Raw genomic sequence first — 23,017 nt, forward strand, 5'->3', positions numbered from 1 at the left:
GTCAAATTAGGAGGTCAGTTGGTGGAAGTGGTGATATTTAATGGTGACCAGGAGTTATAGGCTCACACAGCAGAACGTCTACAAACAGTGTTAGGTAGAATGATAATTAATGTAAAAATGACAAGCCATGAAGACTGTAAGAAATAAAGTAGGATAATTGCTGATAAACTAAGTGGTTAACAGCTTGAACAAATTAACTTAAGTATCTGACAAAAACATTTTAACAGAAATTGGTTGCTATCATAAATCAGAGCTAGAATAGTAAGTGCAAGGAATGCATTTTTGAAAGATAAGAGCTGATCAACATTAGAATAATTAAAGGTCATCCAATCAGTCTTGATTCTTTTGAGTGTTTTGTTTTATGGGCAGCACTGTAAGCATAGCAGATAGAAATGTCAGGAAAAATATTCAGAGATTATGTGAATAGGCAAGACTTTGGCCAAGGGAAAAATGTGAGGCTATCCACTTTTGATATAAAAAGGGTAGGACAGAGTACTTATTAAATGATAATTTCTGTCCTTATTAAATGAGGAAAAGTTGCAAGCAATGAGATCCAGACATTTGGAGATTTTATACATTGATCATTAAATTATGAAGGAAAGTCACAAAAAACCAAACGGGCATGAAGTATGTTGGCCTTTATATCTGGATGTCTAGAATACATGAAGGTAGAAGTTATGCTGTAGATTTACAAGGTTCTGGTCATACCTCAGCTGGAATACTGAGAACAATTCTGGATACCACACCTTTGGGAGGATATATTGGTATGCAAGGAAGTGCTGCCCACTTGGACTCCAGTATTTAAATAATCTTAATAATGTGAGGAAAGATTAAACAACATAAATTGTGTTCAAATAATCATTTGATAGAACTGAAATTGAATATTGCTGAAAAGAGAGACCTTTTGCTGAAGCTTTTCATCTTGTATACATCAGGACAAAGGCAAGAATGCAAAATTTCAAATGGTCAGAACAATTCAGATTCTAGGAGAAAAGAGGTACTGATTGCTTGATAAGTGATTATAATTGACTAAGGTTTTGCCATGGAGATAAGTTAAATGGCCAAGTGATAAGCTGACTAAATCAAAGAGCATGTTTCTTTGATTGCTTGTAATAAGCAGAGTACAGATTGTCCTCAATCAGCCCGTGCTTGTCAAACCCAAAACAAAGCATCTGTAATTGGACAACATTTACTGAACAAATCTGTGTGTGCTAAAAGTTCCACAAACAACAATTTAAAGCATTCAGTTGAACTTGCGACATATGTTTACTAGAAGGGGAAAATGTTCATATGTAAGAACCTGTTCTTTGCGAAGAAAAGAAATATGTTCAAACCTTACAATTTTTTTCTCATTTGCCCGAGAGTTTATGGAGCCTAGAGTTCTCTCAGGCAATGCCTGAGTCAATCACAAACTGATATGCCAACCAGTCAGCACCGTTTCATCTTGAGGTATAAATTATTGTGATTTATTGCAAATTTTTGCTTTGTCTTGATGAGTGCAAGGTGATAAGCTTTGATGGTGTGCTTTGCTTTACAGCAATATTTAGATTATTTCATACTTAAGACTTCTGCTTGAAATGATGAGATTTACCAGACAAATGCACCAACTTTATAACATTCAAAGTATGTCAGTGGTGACATAGATAGTGAGAGGCCAATTAAAGATGACATTTGGAAAATTAGCATTGAAAAATGTTTCTTTTTTGAAGATCTACTCTAAATCCTGAATGCTGGCAGTTTTCTATTTACAATAGTGAAACATTGGTAAAAGTACATCTAGGAGCTCAAAGGCTAGACTACACTCCCCGGGTGAATATGCTTTCTCTTTGGAATGTAGGTTTGTGCTCGCTCCACTTCTGATGTGAAGAAAAATATATCTATGTAAGGGTATGTTACTCACTGGTGGTTTTCCTATAGTTCATACCCAAACACACCTTGATTTTAAATCCAAACTGCAATGGTAATTTCGGATGTACTGTTGCATAACAAATCTTTTAACAGTGGTGGTAATCACAGTGCTATCAGTTATAGAACTTACTGCAATTAAATATGAATTTCCTCATTCACAAAAAAAGGCTTTGTTAGTGTGTTTTGTGATGGGTTATAGTGATTACATATGTAATAAATTTACATGCACACATGTTTTTGGAAACAAATCAAAGCTGATGACTTTGATTTCCATCAGTTTTGATTATTTTAAATTTGAATAAGAATCTGAAAATTTTAAAAAACTGGGCTTACTGGAAGGGGTCATACATTGTCAAATTGTCATAAGCTCAACTGGTTCGCTAATGACTTGTAGTTGAGGAAACCTCCTGCCTTTACTTGGTCTGTTGCTGACTCACATCCGTAGAACACCAGTTGTGTGTCTTGGCATACATTGGTGTCAATGTTGCCATTTGTTGTACAGGGAAAAAGGGGCCCAAATATTATTGGCATTTTTCGCTTCATCCTGATGTTCAGTACCTATTCCAGATAAGAAGTAATGTGGATGAAACATTGTAGGACAATGAAGATTGAAGGATCAGCCATAAATGATAGAGGATGTGCACTGGAATGTAGAGTTAGTGAAGGTTTTATTTTTCCTTCCTTGGGTGTAGGTGTCTGCCAATCCCTAATTGTCAATGAAAAGATGTCATGAGCTCTGTCTTTTAAACTTGCAGTCCATAACGGAAAGCACACCCACAATGCAGTTAGAAAGGGAATTTCAGGAGTTTGACCCTGTGACGGTGAAGGAATGGTAATACAGTTCCAAGTCAGGATGGTGTGTGGCTAGCAGGGGATCTTGAGTTAATACAGTGTGGAACTGGAGGAACACAGCAGGTCAGGCAGCATTGGAGTAACAGGAAAGTTGATGTTTCAGGTTGACAACCTTCAAAAGGACACTGAGCCCTGATGTGGGTTCCTGACCTGAAACGTCGACTTTCCTGCTCCTCTGATTCTGCCTCTGATGACCCGCTGTGCTCTGCCAGCTCCACGCTGAGTTGACTCTGACTCCAGCATCTTGAGTTCTTGTTATTCTAAGAAGGAAACTTGTAGGTTGTGATGATCACTTGCATCTACTTTCTTGATGGTAGTTGTTATAAGTTTGGAAGTTGCTGTAAAGGAACTTTGATGGTTTGATGTAGTGTGTCCTGTGCATGGTACACACTGCTGCCACTGAGCATCAGTGGTAAATGAAAGGAATATTGAAGTGGTAGATGGTGTTCCACTCAATTGGGCTGGTTTGGCCTGCATTGTATCCAGCTTCTTTAATGCATTAGAGTTGCATGCATCCAGGCAAGTGGAGAGACTCATGACTTTGGCTATTGTTAATATGGAAGGCTTTGGGAGTTAGAAGATGAGTTAATTGCTGCAGAATGCTTAATTTCTGACCTGGTCTTGGAGTCACAGTATTCATATGGTTGACCCCATTCAGCTTCTAGTCAGTGGTAGGATGTTAATATTGGGAGAATTCACAGATGGTTATGCCATTGAATGTCAGGGGAAAAGATAAAGATTCTGTCTTATGGCAGGCAATGACCATCTGCAACATGTGTAAATGTTACTTGTCGCTTATTATTCGAAGCCTCGATGTTGTACAAGTCTTGCTGCATTTAACTACGGACTGATTTAGTATCTGTCCAGTCATGAACAGTGCCAATCATTATGCCGTCATCAGCAAATGCTTCAATTTCTGACCTCTAACAGATGGAAGGACATTGATGAAGCTGCTGAATTTGATTACAGAGTTAAAATACCTTGATCACATTGTGATATTTGCAGTTGGTTACTGACATCAGAAATTTTCCTGCATGTTTGATGCCTGTTGTGATGAACGTCATTCAAATATGCATCGTGCATTTCATGACAGGGTACATCTGTCTCTTTTCAGATCTATACCATAGACATCCATTTTGTGGCTGCGCATGTCAATAGTAAGAATAGTTCCTGATATTGACAGAGACACAAGGTAGTTCATGACACACCCAGCATTTCCCTCCTCTGTTCTTCATATTGCTTCATTGATGTAGGTTTGTTTGCTTTCAATTTGATTTAGGAACTGAAATACATATAAGCAAAATCTGAGTCAAGAAAATATGTCACGAGATCATATTTCTTCTACTTGAAACATTTCTTTTTGACTAGCAGGTACAATGTTGTTATTCAAAATTTTTGTGTAATTTTTTCCTGGGAGTAAATGTGTTACATGTTGAGGTATAGCTTGTAAAGCAAACTAAATAAAATTTGCAAACCTCCATGCTTCTTTATTTAATATTATGCGAGTTCCTCTTGCTGTGCACCTTTACTGAACTTAAAATTATACTGTGCTACACCTGCGATTTCTAATAATTGCAGTCAGTTCACTCTAGTGAACCATTCCACAAGTGTGTTATAGTGTTCTATTTTAGCAACATTCAAAGTACTTATTCAGTATCTAATTATTTACATCATGTTTTGACATTTCCACTCCCCAAATGTTTTTTGATTATTGATGGAGCTCAGTGCTGGTCTCAACAATGCATTTTAAAAGTATAGTTCTTCTCAATTATGTCCCATTAACAAAGTCTGCAAAATAAGTAGTTATATCTGAAACAGGAAATCAGTATTAGGTTTCTTTTCTGTTGAAAGCAGAAAGCTTGAGGAATGACCAAATAGTGGTCTTTAAAATTATAGCATGTTTTATTAAGAGTAGACACTAGGTGTATTTCCACTTCTGCAGAAGATTGGTTTTGGAAGTTGCCAAGAGAAGGTGATCACCACAAAATCAATTTGGCATTTCAGAATTTTTTTTATCAGAAGAGTGTTGAACAAATACAACAGAAGTATTTGAGACAAATTGTGTAGGTGCGCTTAATTGGAATCTAAATAAGAATTTGAGGGGAAGTGATTAAAGAGCTATGCTGATGGAATTAAGTTAACGAAGATGGGAGAAGGCAAGAGTAGAGTTTAAATACTGGCATAATCTAATAGGAGCAAATGTCCATTTTTGTTTTTTCACAGAATGTGGATATTTCTGGCGAGATCAGCATTTGTTACCCGCCCCTAAATGTCTTTCAGTAGGTTATATTGAGCTGCTTTCTTGAACCACTGCAATCTTTCTAGTGTTGATGTATCCATGGTCCTCTTAGAACAGAGCTTGTAGAATTTTGACTCAGTGGCAGTGATGAATGGCAATATTGCTGTATGCCAGAGTGCTTTGTGGTTTGAAGGTGACGTTGTAGCATGATGTTCCTATGCATCTGCTGTCCTTGTCCTTCTAGGTGATAGAGGTCTTGGGTTTGCAAGGTGTTGTCAAAGAAACATGCGTAAGCTGCTGCCACTGTATGTCAGAGATGGAGGAAGTGAATGTTGAAGATGGTAGGTGGGCTCTGAATCAAGTGTACTGCTTTGCTGTAGATGACGTTAAACTTTGTGCTGTTTTTCCAGTAATTTTCAGAGTTTTATAGGCCTTGCTTTTTTTTTAATCCAAGCAAGTGGAGAGCATGTGTTGTATATTTTATGTAAAACTTCTTTAAATTTGATAGTAGGCAGGTTTGAAGTGAATGGTGTGAGATCCAGATTTTATGCTCAGGCAAGCTTTGTGAGATAATACAGAATGCTTTGCAGTATTATAAAGGAGAACTTTTTTTGGTGTAATCAAACTGTATTCTGCCGAGTTGACTTTTAATTAACATCTTTTTCGTAATTGGGCCTTTAATTTACTATGGATGTACAGAATTTTCTTGTTCTGAAAGCCATGATATTGTGTAAATGGCATTGAAGCATATGACAAAATGCAAACATACAAATATATGACTAAGGAGTGAGAATAGGCCCTTGCACCTTTGAGTCTACATTGCTAGTCAATTAGATCAAGGCTGATTGTGGCCTTGATATCACTTCCATGCTTACATGAATGCCCTCAGATTTCTTTTTTAGTCAAGAATTTATCTATCTCTGCCTTAAAAATATTCTATGACCTGGCCTCCAGCAAACTCTGGGCAAGAGTGTTTCAGAGTCTTGTGACCCTTGGAGTGAAATAAAATGCTTCTCATATCCATTTCAAACAAGACCTACTTGCTTATTTTTCAAATCGTGTCCCTTAGTTCTAAGATAACAAAGTGTGGAGCTGGATGAACACAGCAGGCCAAGCAGCATCATAGGAGCACAAAAGCTGACACTTCGGGCCTAGACCCTTCATTAGAGAGGGGGTTGGGGAGAGGGAACTGGAATAAATAGGGAGAGGGGGGAGGCGGACCGAAGATGGAGAGAAAAGAAGATAGGTAGAGAGGAGAGTATGGGTGAGTAGGTAGGGAGGGGATAGGTCAGTCCAGAGAAGACGGACAGGTCAAGGAGGCTGGATGAGGTGGTGGGTAGGAAATGGAGGTACGGCTTGAGGTGGGAGGAACGGATGGGTGAGAGGAAGAACAGGTTAGGGAAGCGGAGACAGGCTGAGCTGGTTTAGGGATGCAGTGGGGGGAGGGAATGAACTGGGCTGGTTTTGTGATGCAGTGGAGGGAGGGGAAGAATTGGGCTGGTTTTGGGATGCAGTGGGGGAAGAGGAGATGTTGAAACTTGTGAAGTCCACATCGATACCATTGAGCCGCAGGGTTCCCAGGCGGAATATGAGTTGTTGTTCTTGCAACTTTCGGGTGGCATCATTGTGGCACTGCAGGAGGCCCATGATGGACATATTGTCTGAGGAATGGGAGGGGAAGTTAAAATGGTTCGCGACTGGGAGGTGCAGTTGTTTGTTGCGAACTGAGCGGAGGTGTTCAGCCACGCAGTCCCCAAGCCTCCGCTTGGTTTCCCCAATGTAGAGGCAGCCACACCGGGTACAATGGATGCAGTATACCACATTGGCAGATGTGCAGGTGAACATCTGCTTAATATGGAACGTCATCTTGGGGCCTGGGATAGGGGTGAGGGAGGAGGTGTGGGGGCAAGTGTAGCACTTCCTGCGGTTGTAGGGGAAGGTGCCGGGTGTGGTGGGCTTGGAGGGGAGTGTGGAGCGGACAAGGGAGTCGCGGAGAGAGTGGTCTCTCCAGAAGGCAGACAAGGGTGGGGATGGAAAAAATGTCTTGGGTGGTGGGGTTGGATTGTAAATGGCGGAAGTGTCGGAGGATGATGCGTTGTATCCAGAGGTTGGTGGGGTGGTATGTGAGAATGAGGGGGATCCTCTTGGGGCGGTTGTGGCGGGGGCGGTGTGTGAGGGATGTATTGCGGGAAATGTGGGAGACATGGTCAAGAGCGTTCTCGACTACTGCGGGGGAAAATTGCGGTCCTTGAAGAACGTGGACATCCCTAGTTCTAATCTCTCTCAATTGGCTTAATACCCGTCGGCATTTGCCATTTCAAGTCTATTAAACACTGAAGATGAAATGTTGGATAGGCCGAGTTCTGGCATATGCTTTTCTGGTCAGTGTTACTCCAACACACTCACCATCACTTGCCACTCCACCAATTACTTGTTTCCTGTATATTCACCCAGTCAGTTTCTCACCCACTTACCCTCAATGAGCACATAATCATTATCTGTTCCTTAGTTCCACTTAACATCAGATATCCCTGTCAGACCCCACTGGATAGTATCACATTTCCCTTTTTTCTTTATAAAATACATTAATACATGCATAATAATAAATAAAAACTAAAATAATTATGCAAAATTATAATGTATCATTTTCCTTTTTAGTCCATAGTGACTTCCCAAATAGCCTTTTTTCCAGTAATTTTCAAAGTTTTATAGACTTTGTTTCTTTTTTTATAAAATAATCAGACAACTCTCTATATGTTTTCCACCAGTTTCAATGTGGATGTTTTTCATTCTGCAAAAGCTCAGTCATTTTTCATTCACACATTTTGCTGAATGCACATTATCCCAATGTAACTTCTTTTCGATATAATCCCCAATGGGTATTGCGGCTGAGAACCTTTAGAATTTGTTCTGAATTCTTTGCTGAGGGATACATCATTCCATTGCCTTATCAGTGTTTGTGTTGAGAAACAAAAATAGAGATTGCTGGAAAAGCTCAGCAGGTCTGGCAGCATCTGTGAAGAGAAATCTGAGTTAACGTTTTGGGCCCGGTTCCAATTATAGAAATTTCAGAGCAATGTTGCTTCATTTTAAATTTTTTCACTGTTTTGTTTATTCATATTATATCTTCTACCTTGGGATTTTTCATAGTTGTACTAAGTTCTAAGATCTTAAAACTGACATCTGGCTCCTTTAGAGTGCCTACCCAATTTAGCACTTCAATCAGACTTTGCAATTCTGCAGTGATAATGGGAACTGCAGATGCTGGAGATTCCAAGATAACAAAGTGTGGAACTGGATGAACACAGCAGGCCAAGCAGCATCTCAGGAGTACAAAAGCTGATGTTTCGGGCCTAGACCCTTCATCAGAGATTTCAGTTTTGAAAAGCACTGCGCTTTTTCATGAGGCCCTATTTTGATGTAATTATTATTAATTGTCATATATTCTGATATAGCAATATTCAATCTATTTCTGTTTTTCACTGCAATGTATTTAGTGCTCCATAGGTCATATATCTAATTTTGAATTCCCTTTTAAGCTTTATTTAGAATAACAATTTCAAATTCACTGTTCTCCCACAAAATTAATTGCCTGTAAGCATCATAAAAATGCCTGAAATCTGTCCTCCATACAAGTAACACTTGGCACTGTTGCAGATTTGCTTCAGCTGAAGACAGCCCAACAAGCACCAAACTCTAGAGGCATCATTTAGACCCTATGTGTATTTATTTAATTTCCACAGTGTCCTCAGTGAGTTTCACACCTCTTCTGGAGGGCAAAGAAATGCTTCTCTTTTGAACTAATAACCCTCCAGAAATGATACTTTGATGGCAATTATCTATTACCATGACATTTGTTGCTAACAATACCAAGAAAATATTCCAAATTGCTTTTCCTGCCAATGATGAATGTAAACACCTCCTGGTCCCTCAAATAAAACTGAAAGAACTGTGGATCCTGTCAATCAGAAACAGAAACAGAAATTGCTAGAAAAGCTCAGCAGGTCTGGTAGCATCTGTGAAGAGAAATCAGAGTTAACGTTTCCTCTGATTTCTCTTCACAGATGCTGCCAGACCTGCTGAGCTTTTCCTAGTTCCTCATGTTTTCTTGAGAACCTTTGGGGTGGCACGGTGGCTCAGAGGTTAACACTGCTGCATCACAGCACCAGGGACCCATGTTCAATTCTGCCCTCAGCCGACAGTAGGTGTGAAGTCTGCACGTTCTCACTCTGTCTGCGTGGGTTTCCTCCCGGGTGCTCTGGTTTCCTCCCACAGTCTAAAGATGTGCAGGTTAGGTGGAATGGCCATGCTAAATTGCCTGTAGTGTTCAAGGGATGCCTAGATTAAGGGGCGAAAGGGAGATGGGTGTGTGTGGGATGCTCTGAGGGTTGGTGTGGACTTGTTAGGCCAAAGGGCCTGTTTCCACACTCTACAGATTCTATGATTCTGATGCTGCCAGCCTGGATTTAGCCTTGTAAACCCGTTAGAAGACATATTTTCCATGCATCTCCTTTTAATGATAGTGCTGACTGTCCCCCATTTGGCACCTCTTTGAACACCTCAGATTCTCTCTAGCTTTCCAATTTATTCATAATCTAAGCATTCCCAATCTCTCAGGTTTTGGCTTTTGCTGTCACTCCTGGTGTGTACTAAATTTCTTGTTAAGCTACTCATTCTCTCTCTTTCTGGACCGTTACTGTTTGCTTTCCCTATGCTTATAAAAGTGTCTTTTATAATGGTCCATGACCTCTTTCTTGGGGGTGTTTTCTCTTCCACTGCCCCATCAGAGCTTACACTGGTGTCCTACTTGCCATTTTTATACTTCATGTTGCCAATTCTGTGCGACTGACCTTTTGACCCTCATTCTGTACACTCAACCAGTGACGTTCCCTGCTGTACTTTTAGTCAGATTTTTTCATTGAATACTCCCTTCTGATAAATATTTGTCTGTAGTACCCATTTTATGTATTTGTCTTTTGAGATGAATGGCCTTATTTTGAATTCAAATTGATCTGTTCTTTATCCAGCAAACTTTCAATTGTGAGAAAGAGACAAGGAGAGGCAATGGCCTAATGGTATTATCACTAGACTATTAATCCAGAAACTCAGCCAATATTCCGGGCACTCACGTTTGAATCCCAGCACAGCAGATGGTGTAATTAGAATTCAATAAAAAAATACCTGGAATTAAGAATCTACTGATGACTGTGAAACCATTGCTGAGTGTCAGACAAACCCATCTGGCTCACTCATTTACTTCAGGGAAGGTAATCTGCTGTCATCACCTTACCTGGACCACATGTGACACCAGACCCACAATAATGTGATTGACTTTCAGTTGTTCTCTGATATGGCCTAACAAGCCACTGTGAAGCTTTAACAAAGAAATGAAACTGCATCGACCCAGGCAGTAGCCATGTTGACGCTGTAAAATCTTCCTTAAAATCTGGGGATGCTACCAAAATTGGGAGAGCTGTCTCACAGACTAGTCAAGCAATAGCCTGACATAGCAATGTTCTTGGAATCATACGTTATTGAGAATGTTCCATACACTGCCATTACATCCCTGGATGTGTCTTGTCCTACAGGCAGGCTAGACCTAGCAGAAGACACAGTGATATACAACCAGAGGGAGTTCCCCTCAGAGCCCTCAACATTGACTGCAGACTCCACGAAGTCCATTGGCTTCAGTTTAAACATGGCCAAGGAAACACCCTCCTTACCATGTACCTGTCCTCTCTTGGGGTTGAATCAGTACTGCTCCAAGTTGAAGAATACTTGGAGATAGCACTGAAGGTGGCATGGACATAAAATGTATTCTGAAGGGGGGATTTCAGTGTCTACCACCAAGAATGGCTTGGCAGCAGCACTTCTGATCGAGCTGGTTGGGTCCTACAGGATGTAGATGCTAAATTGGGTCTGCAGCTGGTGGTGAGGGAACTGACAAGGGCAGGAAAGTGTCCTTGACCACATCCTTTACCAACCAGATGTATAAGACCATGACATTTTTGGAAAGAAAGATCACCATGCAGTCCATGTGGAGATGAAGCCTCGCCTTCACATGTAGAATACCCACCATCGTATTGGATAGACTTTGAACAGATTTATTAACTGTGAGGCACTGTGGGCCATCAATAGCAGCAGAACTATACTCCAGCATAATCTACAATGTCATGGCCTGGCATATCCGCCAATCAGCCATTAGCACCAAGCCAGGGGATCAACCTGGTTCAATGGACTGTGCAGGAGGGCATGCCAGGAGCAGTACTGGGCATACCTAAAAATGAGGTTTCAACCTGATGAAGCTACTGAACAGGGCTAAACAGCACAAGCAGCAACTGTTAGACAGAGCTAAGCTATCCCTTAACCAGTGGACCAAATCTAAGCTCTGCAGTCCTGCCATATCTAGTTGTGAATAATGGTAGGCAATTAAGTAATTCACTGGAGGAGGAAGCTCAACAAATATCAGTGCAGAAATAAGGTTGAACCATTTGCAGCAATCTTCTACTGGAAGTGCTAAATGGCTGATCCATCTCAGCGTCCTCACGAGTCCCCAGCATTACAGATACCAGTCTTCAGTCTTTGGTTCACTCCATGTGATAACAAGAATTGGTTGGAGCTACTGGAAGCTGCAGACACTATAGGTACTGACAATATTCTGTACTGAAGACTTGTGCTCCAGACCCTGAGCTGTCCGAGTCAAGATATATTTACAAAACGGTATCTATCTGACAACGTGGAAAATTGCACAGGTACGTCCTGTACACGCAAAGCAGGACAAACGCAACCCAGCCAATTGCTGCCCCAACAGTTTACTCTTCACCATCAGTAAAGTGATTGAAGATGTTTGTTTTTATTCATTTACAGGATGATGACATCACTGTCTAGGTGAGCAATTATTGCCCATCCCTAATTGCCCATAAGGCAGTTAAGAGTCAACCACATTGCTGTGGGTCTGGAGTCACAATTAGGCCAGGCCAGGCCAGGTAAAAGTGGTAGTTTCCTTCCCTAATGGGCATTAGTGAACCAGATGGGTTTTCCCAACAATTGACAATGGATTCATGGTTGTCATTAGATTCTTAATTCCAGATATTTTGTTGAATTCAAATTCCACCATCTGTTGTGAAATTCAAACCCAGGTCCCCAGAACGTTGCTTGGGTCGCTCCATTAACAGTCCAGCAATCATATAACTAGGTTGTTGCCTCCCCATCCATCAACAGTGCTATCAAGCAGCATCTGCTCAGCTAAAACCTGCTCAGTTATGCCCTGTTTAAGTTCTGCATGGCACTTAGCTCCTGACCTCATTACAACCTTGGTTCAAACATGGAGCTGAATTCCAGAGATGAGGTGAGAACGACAGCCCCTGACATCAAGGCTGCATTTGACTGAGTATGGCATCAAGAAGTCATAACAAAACTGGAATCAATGGGTATCATAAAACAAACTCTCTTTGGTTGGAGTTATACTTGGTACACAGGAAGATGGTTATGGTTTTTTGAGATCAGACATCTGAGCTCCAGAACATATCTGCAGGTGTTCCTTGGTAATATCTGAGGCCCAACCATCTTCAGCTACTTTAAAAATGACCTTGTGTCCATCTTAAGATCAAAAGGTGGGGATTTTTGCTGATGATTGCACAACGTTTAGCAGCATTCATGACACTTCAAACACTGAAGCAGTCCATGTTCAAATGCAACAAGATCTGGACATTATCCAGGCTTGGGCAGACATGTGGCAAATAAACAGTCACACCACGCAAATGCCAGGCAATGGCCCTCTCCAATAAAAGAGAATCCAATCATTGCCCCATGACATTTAATAGCATTACCATGACTGAATCCCCCACCATCAACGGTGTTGGGGTTACCATTAACCAGAAACTCAACTGGACTTGCCACATGAACAAAATGGTTGCAAGCGCAAGTTTAACGCTTGAAATATGTGTCAATTAACTCACCATCTGACTCCCCAAAGCCTGTCAAGTGAGGCATGAGTCAAAAGTGTGATGGAATACCTCCCACTTGCCTGGATGGGTGTAATTGAAACAAAACTCAAGAAACTTGACACCATCCAGAACAAAGCTTGTTTGTCACCATATCCACAAGCATCCAGTCCCTCCATTACCAATACTCAATGATGCAAACTGCTGTTATCTCCAAGATGCACTGCAGAAATTCACCAAAGATCTTTCAAAAGCACCTTCCAAATCTACAACTATGTCCATCTATTTGGAGAAGGGCAGGAGATACATGGGAACATGTGCAACTTCCCCTGAAAGCTATTCACTATCCCGACTTGGAAATATAAAAGCGTCCCTTCAGTATGGCTGGGTCAAAATTCTGGAATTCCATCCCTAACGGTGTTGTAAGTAAACCTACAGGCATGTAGAAGTGCATTGGTTCAAGAAGGCAATTCACCACTACCTTCTTAAGGGCGGAGAGGTGTGATAAATGCTGTCCAGCCAGTGTTGCTAACGCACCACAAGTAAATTTTAAAAAAGCCTGATCTGATTGTGTAATATATAATTATGAGAAATACCTGGATCCTCATTACTTTCTGCAACAACTTTGGAATGTGTAAATTTGTAATCCATATTAAGCAACCTTGAAGAGTGTACCTGGACAGCCTGGTTTCCATGCTGTACATTATTTTTTAACCAATAATCTTTCCTGGGTCTCTCCACTCAAGTGTGCTAATTGCCATCCCTTCAGAATCTGGTGTTGATCATTTATTACTGATGGAACTTGAAGTTTACTACCAGAAACAAACTGATATGATCCATAACAACCAATTATCTGTGCCAAATTCTTAGCATGGACAGCCCATGCTGGTGCAACTGATAATTTATTGTCTGATTGATCTACCAAAATTTTATGAACCATTTCATACTTCCACATACTTTATTGCTAAAAGTTCTTTCTGCCGCTGCATTCATATTTGTACATAACTCTCTGAGTTGATCTTTTGCAGTTGCCCTAATTATGTAAGAGAAATTTTACCAAGTCTGACCTCTATCTACTTTTCCATTACCTTGCTCCAATTGTTTTCTTCTCTTTATTATGTATTATTATCGACTGACTGAACTTGTTCATCAAATCCACAAAACGTAAAATGGAAATGTTTGTTTCTTCTTAAAATAAATTTGAATCCAGAGCTACTACATTGTTGAATGCCTACGCCTCTGATCTTCTGTGTTTACTAAGATCCTACATACATCATTCATCTCTCATAAGTTTATTGTATTCCTCATTCCTTATTCCTGCAACTATTGTAGCTTCCTTTAATCTGTTAAAAGACAGATGCCCAGTTCATTTTAATGTAAATATTGTCTTCTAAGTTTTTGCCCTGTGTCAATAACACCACTTTAATTTTTTAGAAAAGGGGTTACATTCCATAAACGAACACATTAGTATCACAATTGTAAATTCCAAATTCACAGATTTTGCATACACAATTGTTTTATTATTTTCCATATCCACACTTCATTCAATCAATGGCTTTAACAACAGTATTTTACTAAAATCTAGATTTATGTCTATAAAATAATTATGGCTATTTTCCAAAGAATGGTAAAATGCTAAAATCTTGAAAGAGTAATTATTCCCAAATTGGGAACTGGTGAACTCCAAATTCTTTAATTTTGTTCCGATCTTTATTGCTGAGAGACTCCAGTTAAAATTTTAGCCAGTTCATTCCAGGCGCTGTAAACGGAATCTGTTGTCTGGCATTACACAATCGAAAGATTCTCCCACCAACATATTCTTCACTTGTCTGAAACTCTTCAGATCAATGCCCTCTCTTTGATCTATGTGAATTGGATTACTTCATTTGGCTATACGAATGGTTTATGATGCAGTATGACACCAATAACGTAGGCTCAATTCCTGCACCTGCTGAGATTTCCACGAGGAATTCTGATTCTCATTCCCCAACTTGAGATTTGGATTCAGAGTTGTGAGGTTTTGAGGAAAGTTGGAGGGTCACTTAGCTGAAAGCCAATGGAAGAAGCTCTTTGCAACTTTGCATTTTGGGGAATATATGGAACACTGAAGAGAAATCAGAATAAATTTTGCAGTGCTTTTTAAATTATAGCTTTATTAAGCTATAATCTTAATTTGTTTAATTAATCTTCATATACATTATAACATTGCTTGTGCTGGGAAAAAAATCTTGAGGCATAGTTCTATTAGTTCATTGCTGAATATTCAGTTTTCCTTGTGTTGACAGTTTCTCACAAAATTGTACAATATATTTATTAAATATTTAAGTAACCTTGACGCAAATTTAATTTTTTTATATCAGAATACATTTTGATCTTGACAATTTACCCAAAATTTAAGATGGTTCAATAAAGTAATGAAGTTACATTCTGAAAAACGAAGAATTCCATTCATTTTAATACATGCATCAGTTTTGCAACACAAGATTAAGGATAGAGAATTGATGTAACTTGAAACTTAGTTAAGCATTAACTTCAGAGCAATCTTATTCTTTTTACAAATGCGTTTTTAAAAGAGTGCAAGATGAATGAGATATTTATTGTCAGATTTAACGTGACTTTTTACACACCATGGAGAAAAATGTAGGGGAAATGCTGTGCCTGTTAACCAGAGCTATATGGATATTAACTAAGTGATGTAATTTTTACATGACCTAGTGAAATGAAAGCTCTTTTTACCAGTATGTTCGATATTTGGAATATGCCCAATAAAAATTGAGAATTTTTTTAACTTCTGCCAATATATTTTATAAAATTTAACTATAATTTTCTAAAATGGATTGGATAGCTAGTAGTTTAAATTAGTTTTTTTAATAACCAAGTATTTTTCCTGCATGTTCAGTTATCTCCAGAAACGTTTGATTTAGTCTTTTTATTCTGAAGTTTATTTTCTTAATTGAGCACAAGGTTTTTTAAAGTTGTTTGAATTTGCACAATTCTTTCAAAAGAAAATTGTTTTGTTAGGATCCATTTGTATATCTCAGGAATTTGCTGAATGTATTTACATGAAAAGTTGTAAGTCTAGGAACTGGACATTGGAAGACGTATTTTTACACTAAAATTTTGAAATGAATGACAGAAAACTTTCTTTTTATTTAAAGATGGCCCTCGTCCATCTCAGAAAGAAATTATTTCATTGCGGGCTTTTATGCTGCTATTTTTGAAGCAACTAATTTTGAAGGTAAGAACTGACATGTATGCCGAAATGTTAAAAATGGTACACTTTTTACTAAGCTGTATTAAATTATAGAAACTGGGAAAGAAGATAACTACAGTGATGAAACAAAATTCATTGCATGTTCCCTGTGATTGTATTCTATCAAGGTTTAGCAAAGCAGCAGAAAACATATTAGGTTAAATGCATGGTCCTCCAATACAGAATTCATCTAAATTACTGCCAATGTTTTGTGTATCATTGTCTGAATATAATTTGTCAACTGTAATTACATTATTTTGAATAGGATCGTGGTGTCAAGGAGGATGAGCTGCAAAGTATTCTTAACTACCTGTTAACCATGCATGAGGTGAGTTCAAAAAGTACAGTCATGCAAGCATGTGAATCACAACAGAAATATACCACTCAGCTCCTTGAGCCTGTTTTGCCGTTCAGTAAGATCCTGGTTGAACTGATTACGCCTCATTCCTATTTATCCCTGCTAAACTTTCACTCATTTGCTTAATAAAATCTAATTTTAAAAATGCTATCATCAATTATAGCAGAGGTAATAACAGAGTCTTTGCAAATTTGAAATAAAATCAAACAGAGTCAACACAACTTCAGGAAGAGGAAATTGTGATTGATAAATTTATTACATTCATTTAAGCAACAAGCAGGACAGGGAAAGGGGAGTCTAAGAAATATATTTGAATTTCCAAAAATTGTTTGATTCGGTATCACACATAGGGTTACTTAATATGACAACAACCCATGGATTTGGGGTAGCATATTTGGATGAATAGTGCATGCAATTCTGGTCTCTTTGCTATGGGAAGGATGTTGTGAAACTTGAAAGGGTTCAGAAAAGATTTACGAAGATGTTGCTAGGTTCGGAGGGCTCAGGGAACAGGGAGAGGCTGAATTGACTGGGGCTAATTTCCCTGGAGTGTCAAAAGCCAAGGGATGATCTCATAGAGATTTATACAAACTTGAGGGGCGTAGATGCAGTAAATAGACAATGTTATTCCCAAGGGGTGGGCGAAGTCCAAAACTAGAGGACATCAGTTTAAGTTGAGAGGGGTGAGATTTAAAAGGGGCATAAGGAGCAACTTTTTCACATAGTGGGTGGTGTATATATGGAATGAGCTGCCAGAAGAAGTGATGGAGGCTGGTACAAATACAGCATTTTAAAAGACATCTGGATGGGTATATGAATAGGAAGGGTATAGAGAGATGTGGGCCAAATGCTGGCAAATGGGGCTAGTTTCGTTTGGGATAGCTGGCCGGCATGGATGAATTGGACCAAAGGGTCTCTTTCTGTGCTGTATACCTCTATGATTCTATGAATAGAGGATTGGCTAAATAATTGAATACAGAATTTAGATGAAGGGAGCATTTTCACAGTCGTAATGGCTAGCACGAGGGGTCATAGTTTTAAGCTGGTTGGAGGAAAGTATAGAGGGGATGTCAGAGGCGGGTTCTTTACACAGAGAGTTGTGAGAGCATGGAATGCGTTGCCAGCAGCAGTTGTGGAAGCAAGGTCATTGGGGTCATTTAAGAGACTGCTGGACATGCATATGGTCACAGAAATTTGAGGGTGCATACATGAGGATCAATGGTCGGCACAACATCGTGGGCTGAAGGGCCTGTTCTGTGCTGTACTGTTCTATGTTCTATGTTCTATGTAATCTATAGGTGTGCTATTGGAATCAATGTTCGGACCACAGTTAATTACAATAGATATGAATTACTTGGATGACGGAAGTGAATTGAAAATTGCCTAGTTTATTGGTGACCGAAAAGTAGGCAGGAAGGCAAATGTTGAGGATAATACAAAGAGTCTTTGGGAGATACAGACAGTTTAAGTGAGTGGGCAAAAATGCAACAATAGATGGAATATAATGCAGGCAAGTGTGAGGTTATGCATTATGGCAGGAAGTGTAGAAGAGCTGAATGTAATTTAGATGGGGAAAGACTGCAATAAACTGCAGCACGGGGGTTTTGGGTGTTATCTATTTATTATAAGATGTGAGCATGTGAGTTCAGGTAATAGAGAAGGCAAAAAGAATGTTGACCTTAATTTCAAAGGAAATAAGAGAGATATTGCTAAAGCTGTAGTCAGACCACATCTGGAATAATCAAATTACTATTTTTGTATTTCAACAAATATGTGCATTGTAACTATTTCTTGGAGTTTTATATTTTTCAATCTTTCAGTCGTCTGTCATTTTAAAATATCTGGGACTACCGGAAAATCTGAGTGAGTTTATTTGGGTACCGAGCCATACAAACCAGGAAACTCCCACTGTCGAACTGTTCTCAGTTAATTAATCACAATTTATCTATCTGAATGTCAAGAGTGGAAGGGCTTAGGCTTAGTTGCATAACTTCCAAAGCCACATGCTCCTCACATATGGTTTAGTCTCAGTGATGAAAATGCCCATTTTTGAAGAGACACAGAAGTTTGACCAGTTTCTACAGAACTGTAACCCAAGCAGAAATTGGATTACTGAAGAGAAGAAATTGTAAAGGGAAGTAAAACCTACTTCTGTTTTGTAAAATCTGTTTTAGCCATGGAACACATTAGTATCGATTTACATTTCCAGTAACATCTTCTATTTGGTGGTGCATTTAATGTAACAAAATAGTTTAGGAGCTACACAGAAACATTTTAAGACAAGTGTTGACATCAAGCTGCATAAGGAGATATTAGGTCAGTTAACAAAAAGCTTGAATTTTAAATATTATCTTAAAGAAGGAAAGCAAGTTGGTGAGATACTTGGTGGGAATTTCAGAGCTCAAGGCTTTGATACTTGAAGGTAGAACTACCAATATTTGAATAGATTTAATTAGGACTGCAGATGAGACAAGGATTAGAGAAGTACAGATATCTTCAAGTAGGGTTTATTGTTCTTTACTTCCTCACAGGATATTGTGGTGCCTCAGAGTTGAATTTGCTTGCGTGCCCTTCTTGCTGTATTTTGAACCATGTGGGAAGTTGATTTTTAGCAACTTAGTATCTGTATGAAGAGAGTTTTATTTTATCTGGCTTACTGATTGACAACTATTCCATGACACAGGATGAAAACATTCATGATGTTTTGCAACTATTGGTTGCACTGATGTCAGAGCACCCTGCATCCATGATACCTGCTTTTGATCAAAGAAACGGGATACGGTGAGAACATAAGTATATCACAACTGCAAACAAATCAACTAAGGAATTTGTTCACCAGTTGTCATTTTCAGCCACTTTTGTTTTTAGCTTTTGTGAGAAAGAAAAAGCAAATCATATTTATTTCCAGCGGAAATGGTGCCCTTTGCTAAAATAATTGAGCATAAAATTGTCAATTTCAAATGAATTCGTGACATTTTTGTAAAACAGTCAAGTTTTTGAAATTTGTGAAATGTTGGGACACTTTTCTGATGAATAAAACTCATTCATTAAATCACCACACTGGGACAATGATAATATATATCTATATTCTTCACCAATTTTTAGGTTTCTAACAATGAGAGTGGCTGACTGAATAGTTAAATTTTGAAATACTTTTTTGCTATATTGGTGATGCATTCGACTTTTAGATAACATAGAAACATAGAAAATGGGAGCAGGAGGAGGCCATTCGACACTTCGGACCTGCTGTGCCATTCAGTATGTTCCATGGCTGATCACCCAACTCAGTATCCAGTTCTTCCCTTCTCCCAATGCCCTTTGATCCTTTTAGCCCTAAGAACTATATCTGACTCCTTATTGAAAACATGCAAAATGTTGGCCTTAACTTCTTTCTGTGGCTGAGAATTTCACAGGCTGACGACTTGGTGAAAAAGTTGCTATTTGTCTAAGTGGCCTACTCCCATATCCTTTAATTGGGCCGCCTGGCTCTTGATTTCCTGGTCAAGTGGAACACCCTTCCTGAATTTACCATGTTTGATCCTGTTAGAATTTTTCAGGTTTCTATGAGATCCTCCAAATTCTTCCAAATTGCAGTGAATATAGTTCAAACTGACAAAGTCTCTGTTCATAGATCACTTCATAGGTCAGACCTGTCATCCCAGTAATCAGTCTGGTAAACCTTTGTCGTACTCCCACATAGCCAGAACATTCATTCCCATATAAGGCAATTAAAACTGCACATAAACTCCAAACGTGGTCTCATCAAGGTCCTAGACAATTGCAGCAAGATATCCTTGCTCCTGAACTTGAATTCTGTCGCAGTGAAAGCCAACATTATATTTAGCTTCTTCATTGCCTGCACCACCTATATGTTGACCGTTAGCGACTGCTGTACTAGAATACCCAGGTAATGTTGCATCTCGCATCTCCCCTTAACAAATCTTTCACATTTTGGTGATTTGCTTTCCTGTTTTAGCTGCAGAAGTGGATAATCTTTCAACAATCCACAATTTCATCTGCCATCATTTGGACATGTTCACTCAACATGCCCAAATCACACTGAAGCATCTCTGTATTGTCCCCACAGTTCATCTTCCCACAGTTTTGTGCCATCTACAGACTTTCAGATTTTATATTTCAGTTCATTCTCATGTCTAAAGTTGACAATGTACAATGCAAAAAGTGGGTGGGATCCAAACATAAATCTATGCAGTGCCAATGAGCCTCTGCCTGCCACTCGGAAAAGGATTAGTTTATTCCTATTCTTTATTTCCAGTCTGCCAACCAGTTCTCTATCCTTGCCAATACACTATCCCCAATTCCATGTGTTTTAATTTTACATACTAACCTCTAATGTGAGGCCTTATTGAAAGCCTTCTGAAATCCCAAGGAAACTATATTCACTGGTTCTCCCTTATCCAATCTACTTGTTAAATCCTCAAACAAGACTTTTTGTCATGTGTGATTTCCTTGTTGTAAATCCATGCTGTCTGTCTGCTCCTGTCGCTATTTTCTACTGTTAATTTTCCCACTACCGATGTCAGGCTAACCATTCTGTAATTTCCCTGTTTTCTCTCTACCCCCTTTTTAAAATGTGGGGTTACATGATCCCATTTCCAATCCATGTGGACTGTTCCAGAATGTTTCAAATCCTGATGTTGACTATTTCTAGGGCTACATCATTAAGTACTGTGGGATGTAGATAATCAGATTCTGGGAATTTATTGGCCCTAAATCCCCTTGATTTCCCTAACTCTATTTCCCTACAAATACTGATTTTCTTCAGTTCTTCCTCCTCACTAGATCCTGTGTTCCAACATTTTCAGAAAGTTATTTGTAATATCCGTTGCATAGGCAGAACAAAAATATGTATTTAACTGAGATAACAAAGTGTGGGGCTGGATGAACACAGCAGGCCAAGCAGCATTTTAGGAGCACAAAAGCTGACCTTTCGGGCCTAGACCCTTCATCAGAAAAAACATCAGCTTTTGTGCTCCAAAGATGCTGCTTGGCCTGCTGTGTTCATCCAGCCCCACACTTTGTTATCTTGGATTCTCCAGCATCTGCAGCTCCCATTATCTATGTATTTAACTGGTCTGCTTTCTCTTTGTTCCCCATTTTAAATTCCTGTGTCCCTGAACTTAAAGGACCTGCATTTGCCTTCACTAATATTTTTTAGTTTGCACACTGTTAGAAGCTTGTAAAATCAGTTTGTATGCTCAACACAAGCTTTCTGTCTTACTCCACTTGCTCCTACTTTATAATTCCTTTGTCCTCCTTTGCTAAAATCTAAATTGCTCCCAGTTGTCATGTCTGTTTCTTTTTTGGGCCATTTTGTATGCCCCTTGTCAGATCCGAGACCATCCTTAAATTCCCTCATTGTCAGTGGCCGGGCCAACATTTTCATTTTGTTTTTGTGCCAGACGGAATGAACAATTGTTGCAGATTCTCCATGTAGCTCTTTTAATGTTACCAATGCTTACCCATCTTCATCCTTTTAAATAATGTTCTCCAATTTATCAGAGCCAGCTCACACCTCATATCATTGTAGTTTCCTTTATTTAGGACCCTTGTCTTAGAATCCGCTAGATTACTTCCAATCTTATTGAAGAATTCTATCATCTTGCAGTTCCTTTACCCCAGTCTAGCACTGCTGAATTAACAATTATTCCTTTCTCATTGCACAGTACCCAGTCTGGGGTGGCCTGTTCTCCAGCTGGTTCCTCAATCTATTGATCCAGAAAACCATCCTGTACACAGCCCTGGAATTCTTCCTCTGTGTTATCGCTACTGATTTGATTTACCCAATCTTTATGCAGATTGAAGTCACCATTAGTTTCAATTAGCCTTTTGTTGTTTTAGTCTCTAATTTCCTGTTTTAGTGCCTTACATTTGGGGGTCTGTACACAAGCTGCACAATTGTCTTCTGCCCCCTTCTGTTTCTGAGCTCAACCCATACAAATTCCACTTGACTGGAGCTAATATCCTTCCTCACTATTATGTTAGAGCTCTTTAATCAGCAGTGCTGCCCTACCTACCAACTTGATTTTTCTTTTTGTCTGACCTTCCTAAAAACTGAATAGCCCTGGATATTCAGGGGTATATCTGGTCACTCTGCAGCCAAATCTGCATAATTGCTGCTATTATCAAACCCATTTATATCTATTTGTACAACTGATTCATCCGTGTTATTGTAAATTCTCTTTGAATTAAGTCACAGGGCCTTATTTTGTATCTTGAACCTTCTTTGTCCTGTTAACATTATTTTGCACTGTGGCCCAGTTTGATTCTTGCCCTTAGATTCTCTGCCTTTTCCTATTTTCCATTCCATAGCAAATCAGAAGAAGTTACAAGGATTAGAAGGATCAGTGATTTTGATTTCATTTGTTTCAAAAATATTGTTAACAATGCACAGTGATATAGTGTTAATCATTGTAATCATTTTGGTACATTTATTCTTTCTT

The 23,017-nt window shown here is 39.1% G+C and overlaps 1 protein-coding gene across 2 annotated transcripts in view; it reads left to right on the top strand.

The window, feature by feature from the left end:
* nbeaa (neurobeachin a) overlaps positions 1 to 23,017 on the top strand; it is an 828,675-nt gene that overhangs the window by 162,115 nt on the left and 643,543 nt on the right. For both annotated transcript variants that reach the window (XM_059646713.1, XM_059646714.1), the window contains 3 exons: positions 16,101 to 16,180; positions 16,461 to 16,523; positions 19,237 to 19,334. In XM_059646713.1, coding sequence (XP_059502696.1) covers positions 16,101 to 16,180; positions 16,461 to 16,523; positions 19,237 to 19,334 — 241 coding nt within the window. The remainder of the gene's footprint in view (positions 1 to 16,100; positions 16,181 to 16,460; positions 16,524 to 19,236; positions 19,335 to 23,017) is intronic.

Source organism: Stegostoma tigrinum, chromosome 6, assembly GCF_030684315.1.
Source record: "Stegostoma tigrinum isolate sSteTig4 chromosome 6, sSteTig4.hap1, whole genome shotgun sequence".
In the NCBI taxonomy this organism is placed as follows: Eukaryota; Metazoa; Chordata; class Chondrichthyes; order Orectolobiformes; family Stegostomatidae; genus Stegostoma; species Stegostoma tigrinum.